The sequence below is a fragment of the Spermophilus citellus genome, assembly GCF_964194105.1.
Source record: "Spermophilus citellus genome assembly, chromosome: 2".
Lineage (NCBI taxonomy): Eukaryota > Metazoa > Chordata > Mammalia > Rodentia > Sciuridae > Spermophilus > Spermophilus citellus.
In genome coordinates, this window is record NC_138183.1 from 194,312,075 (window position 1) to 194,318,074 (window position 6,000).

Below are 6,000 nucleotides of genomic sequence, written 5' to 3' on the forward strand. Positions count from 1 at the left end.
CTGACGGAGCAGAGAACAATCATGGAACTGAGTGCCACACAGCATAAGAAATCCTATGCGGAGATGTTCCAGGGACATAGAGGGAAGGACCTTCTAAATCTGTAGCAGAGATGAGAAAGATTTCACCAAGAAGGGGATATTAAGCAAGGCATTAAAGGGTGAATAGAGGCCAGGCAGAGAGGTGACAGAGGGAAGAGCAATACAGGCTGAAAGAATCCAAGGGTGGCAAGTTGATAGAATGGAGGTGGCTGAAGGCGCTTCAGAAGTAGGTGAAAGAGTGGTGGCACGGCAGCCAGGGTGAGACAGGGAAAAGTTTGAGAATCTTAAGGTGAGGGAGCTGGCAAGGGGCTTCAAGTAGAAGGACAGGGTTGGGTTTAGATCTCTCTGGCGACAGGCTGAAGCAGGACCAGAGGATAAGGGTTGGAAGCAGATAGGCCAGTGAGGAGGCTGTCACTGCAGATTAGGGGAGAAATGATGACATGAGGACTCTGGTATCAGTAGGGGGCCCAGAAAAGAGGGCGCAGGGCAATGTTATTTTAGCAGACAGGAGTATAAGGACCTGTGGTGAGAGAGGAGGGAAGCAGGAGTCCCCGAAGACCCTTGCAGAGCAGACCAGAGCACTGCCCTTAATGAACCTTGAAGATGGGGATGGGGAGTTCAGCTTTAGGAAGGTCTAGGGTGAGTTGACACTGAGGGAGAAACTGGGCTTTCCCATTAAGGGTCAGAGAAGACCAGGGTCTTTGACTAGCTTGTAGAGACCGAGGCTTTAAAGAGCCAGCGAGGTCCCCATCTGAGGAAAGAAGGGCTAGGGGTAGAGTGGACATTCAGATTTTATTCTGTCCTTTACACTAGCAAGCTACTGGTACCTCTCAGGGCCCACCCTGTTGTTTAGGTCCTGGGTACCAGGAATCACTAGGTCAAACCAGAGCCCTTCCCGTAAGGAACATGCAGGTTAGTGTGAGAGATATAAACACAGACACCGACAATTACCGCTTGGTGTGTGCAACAAGAGAATCCCACAAGGAAAAGCGAAAGGAGGCTTCCAAAGAATAGTGGTTGAATCTCTCCTCCAGCATCCGAAAAGATCCTCCTAAAGAGGTAAAGCTTGACATGGGAGAGAAGGTTCCTTAGGCAGGCAGGGGAGATGGGGGATTCACTCAGGAGGAGCAGTAACTTAAAAGGCATGGTTTCCTCCTCTTCACCCCTGACCCTGGTACAGACTTGTCAGGTTTCCTCTTCTCTTTGCATGCTCAGGTACTCTGCTGACTACACCCCAGCACACCGCGATTGGGGCACACCCTGTCTCCATGCCAACATACAGGGCCCAAGGAACCCCTGCGTACAGCTACGTGCCCCCGCACTGGTAAAACCTTCATCCCATCCAAGTGAGTGGGGCCAGGGCGGGAGAGGTGGGAAGGGAATGCAAATAGAAACTGCCTCAAAGCCCTGACCTGAGTCTGGAGCCTAGGTGTTGTTTTCCTGTTCCAAGACCTATAATTTCACTCTTTTTTGTGTGTATATGTGGTTCTGACTATTGAACCTATAGGCTCTGGGTTATCTCATAATACTCACAGTAGCTCTGTGAAATAAGAATCATTAGCTCTATTTTGCAGATAAATATGTAGCTCAACACCATTCAGCCAGTAAAAATTGATCTGAGACTTGAACTCTAGTCCCCCAGTACCAAATTCTGTGTTTTTAACTGTATGGCCTTCAGACTTCCATGAGCCCCATTCTTCAGATGAAATCTTCACCTAAATTGGATGTTGGCTATGGCTTGAGGCAAGTGGAAACTTGGGATTGACCCTGACCACCAGCCCTCTGCTGCCCTACTTCTGAAGCAGTGCCTGTGAACTGTAGGGTTCCAAGGCTCTCACTTGGGAATTTGCCCTATAGCAGCATCTCCCTTGCCCTCCACCTCCTCTGGGGGCAGTTGGTGCTAGATAACAGCTTCCATGGGCAGGGAGAAACAGCTCCACTAGGAGAACACAGAGGGCTCTGGTTAGGGCTCCCAAGTTGAAAGGAGGGGGCTCAGAGGCTTCCTGAAGTGGCCTGTGGAATATCACTGTCACTGATGGTTTCCCTTCCTCCTCCAGATCTGGAGTCACACATTGTATGCAACTACTCAAGTCTTACACCGGTGCTGGAGCAGCTCCCTAGCAGCACCACCTCTATTTTCAAGAAGAGACAACAGAAGTGCAAGGGTCACTTTATGCATCTTTAATGATTTTGGTTTTATTTTTGGTTTTTGTAAAAGCTGCTTTTTCTAATCCCCTGCCTTTCCCCCTAGCCCCTCTCTTAGCTGCTGCCCTTTCAGCTGTACCCACTTCTACCTGATCAGGCCACATCCCCTCAGCACTACTTTTTTCCCCAAGTATCTAGTCCCCAGGATCCCAGTCTAGTGGCAAGCAGAGTGAGGTTTATTGCAGTGGTTCAGCTGAAGGCTCAACTTCATTTGAAGAATATAAACAGATGTGGCCCTCAAGTCCTGGGTCAGAACTCAGAGCTGTTGAGCAGGCAGCATCTCTGGGTAATTGTTCTTTTTCTTTCTTTCTTTTTCTTTTTCTTTTTTTTTTTAAGCAAAATTAGTTTAGAACATTTCTACACAAATGAAATGTCTTCTAAGAACCATTGCAGCAGACCAAGAACAAAACCACCTGATTATGTAGGAATGTTATTAGCAGCTCCATGAGAACCTGGGGAAACCAGAGTCTGGGAGAATTGGGGGAAGGGTGGGGGGAGGGGGCATTGGGGAAGGAGAGGGAAGAAAGGGGAGAGAGGTGCTTGCCTGATGGCTTTGGTTTGAAAGGCCTCTGACCATATGTTCTGGGCCTGGACCTTCTGATTTGCACAGTGATGATAACTGACCTGGCACTTCCTCAAAAGGGGATTTGGACCTCAGATCCGCCAAGCAGCTGAAGGGTGGTGGGATCCCAGCATCCTGAGGACTTGAAAGGCCAGGTTCCCTGCATAATCCAGACCTCGGCCTCCGAGCCCTCATAGACCCACTCTGATGAGGAGCTTCCTCCTGATTAGAGTGGGAACCTGTGGCATTTCTCTCCCTTTCCCTTCTGCCCTTCCCAGTACCAGGGCTCACCTGTCTGTCTATGGGGCTGGCAGACGGGCCAGGCTCCTGGTTACCTTGCGCCATTCATGGCCAAAGTGAAGGAACCACATTCCAGGTGGGTGCTGGTGGCTCTGAAGGTCAGGTTAGTGAAGGAAAAGCAATAGCAATAAACATTTCATAGACTCATGGAACTTAAGGGACCTTAGCAATCATCTCATCCATTTCCCTGTTTGACAGATGAGGAAACTGAGGCCCAGAGAAGAAGAAAGGACTTCCCTAGACCTCGCAGTAAATTAGCATTAAATGCAGCCTTCCTACCTAGTAGTATGTTGCCTACAAAATTTACCTAGGGATGGATTGGCTTGGTTTTGTAAAAATTAAGTCAGCAGCGCTCACACCTGGTGAGCTCCGGAATGCTCTCTGGGCTCTTGTTTCTGCTCCTTACCCTCACGGACTCCAGAGGTGTGGGTTGAAGACTGATCTGAGGCTACATGGGGCAGATGGCAGGAACAGAAATTGCAAATGAAGAAATAGCATTTGGAAATTCTGTGAAGACATCTGGAACTTTCGTCCTGTGCCTGACTCCACCCCTAGGAAAAGGAGCAGGTGGGCTGGCTGAAAAGGAGAGGCCATGCTTTTAGGACAGTAGCCCCTCATCCTGAGAAGAGAGGAAGAGAGTGGGAGCCATCAGGAGAGGAGGACGAGGATAAGGCCCAGCAGACATGGGCTCATCTGGGAGAAGAGGGACCCCTAGGACAAAGAGGCCCCTGCTAGTCTCAGCCAGGAGCCTGGATTGCCCAGCACCATCCTCTTGTACCCAGCACGTAACTGGGCCAGCAGCCCCTCTGGGGTGGGGCAGGAACATTTTACTGTACAAAGTGGGATCATTGACAACATGTGGGATTTTTAAAATAACTTCATTTTAAATTCTTGTAAACTTGGACATACCATTCCCCCTATCTTCCATTTCTCCCCTCAAGGAGGAAAAAAATCAGGAAACCCTTGGGTCGGAAAGACCTCAGAAACCGTCTAGCTGTTTCCAGGAGATCAGAGCCCACAGTGTCCTTGGCTCAGTGCCGGGAGTTTGGGGGCCACCTTCCTGACCTTCCAGGGAACTTCAAGACTAGAAAAAGAAAACCCAGCTATTCTAAGAGGTCTGTTCTGGGGTGCTTGATGAGGTTTTATTTTAAAACAACAGAAAGTTTTCCAGTGTTAATCCATTTTTTGCAAATACTTCCTCCCACCCTCTTTGGTTTCATAAAGGTGGGTGAAGGCTGTTCTAGATTATGTCATATGTGTTTGGAAAATGCCAAAATAATAATAATAATGATAATAATAGGAAACATTTGTCAGGTGCTTCATAGATTTCAAAGCACTTCACAGCCTTTAATTTACAGGTCCAGAGTGAGACAGGGTCAGTTATTCCACCCATTTGACAAATGAGAATACAGGTTGTAGAAGAAAGGGAATGGGCCTGAAGTGAGCTGAATGCTGGGGTCCTGACAGGCTTCCATGACCCTGTCACCTCGTGGGCTGGGTGGAACTACAGAGAGGAGGGGGAAAAGGAAGAGACCTAGGAATGACCTTATAACTTTTGTTCTTTCTACACCCATAAGTAAAAACTAATATCTGTACCTCACATTGCACAGAGCAGTTTAATATATAGCATGTGGTTAACCCCGAGAAATGGTGATTATGCCTCCTATTTGATCCATAAGGAAACCGAGGCTCAGAAACAAGCAGCAGAACCACTTGAATCCCAGGCTGTGTGCTCTTTCTCTTCCAATCTGACCCCCACAGGCCCATGTACTGAAGTGTCTGTGCTCAGCACCTTATCTTGTAACCCTGGTGTACAATTCAGGATGAGAAACTCTGAGGTAAAGATAAGGCATTGAAAAGCTACGGTCTGGAGGGCCTGGCCCAGAACCCCTTTGTCAGTATAAGCGGTGGAGCCACAGCTGAGCTGGCCTTGCCCTCTTGTTTTGACAGAAATCCATAAGCCTGGCCAAGCTTAGGGAGTCACTACAAAGGGATCTAGCCCTGGAGAACAGGGCAGTGTCTGCCTCTGATTGGATGAGCCCAGCTCTGGCAAAGGTCACAGGCTTCTGGCAGGAGATACTGTAAATATCAACCAAAGATTCTGGATGGCCCCATGGTCAAACTGGACAGAAGGTCAAAGCTGGAAGGGTCCTCTTGTCACAGGAAGGCAGGCAAACCAGACAACACAAGGGACATGCACATGTGACTTAGCCATGACATGCAAGTCCTCTCAATCCCATGCTACTGCCTCTCCCCAGCTAAGCATTTTGGTGGCCAGGGCCAGGGGTGAAATTGGTTCCAATCACTAGACAACACTGTGGCCTCCCCTACTGCCCCCTGACTGGCCTGAGGCCCAGGAAGCTCATCTAGGAGCTGGGTTCCCCAAATGATGAAAGCCTGAAACTTCATTTTTTTGCCATGCTTAAACAACAACAAAAACAGAAACGTGTTTCTGTGAGATAGACAGTTGCTGTCCCTTCAGGCAATGAACCTAAAGTACATACCCTCTTCCCTGAATATTCAACAGGGATGCACACACCTGTCCAAAGCTTTTTAGGTTTGTAACGTACTTTGATGTTGATTGCCAAAACTTCCATTTTATACATGAAAAAACTAATGTTTTTCGAGAGTTAAGAGAGGTTAAGAGACTTGCCAAATGACACACTACACAGGGCTCATGAGTGAAAGAGCCAAGGTTCAAGCTCTTCAAATCCTCTGCTCTTTCTGCTACCACCTACTGGGTCTTTCAGTGACAGGCTAGAAGAAGGGAGGGGCTCCCTGTCTGCCCCAAGCAGAGGAAACTTTATGGAGGCCTGGGAAGCTCACTGCTCTCAGAGGAGCAGATTTTTATGAATTTCTGCTTTGAACCAAAATCTGTGATAGGCCCTGGGAAC

At 48.4% G+C, this 6,000-nt stretch overlaps 1 protein-coding gene across 4 annotated transcripts in view; it reads left to right on the top strand.

Moving 5' to 3' along the window:
- The window catches only part of FAM168A (family with sequence similarity 168 member A), a 188,537-nt gene extending 182,986 nt beyond the window's left edge, over nucleotides 1-5,551 (top strand). For all 4 annotated transcript variants that reach the window (XM_081278799.1, XM_081278798.1, XM_081278801.1 and 1 more), the window contains 2 exons: nucleotides 1,255-1,385; nucleotides 2,097-5,551. In XM_081278799.1, the coding sequence (XP_081134925.1) occupies nucleotides 1,255-1,367 (113 nt within the window). In that variant the 3' untranslated portion in view covers nucleotides 1,368-1,385; nucleotides 2,097-5,551. The remainder of the gene's footprint in view (nucleotides 1-1,254; nucleotides 1,386-2,096) is intronic.
- Nucleotides 5,552-6,000: the final 449 nt, after the last annotated feature.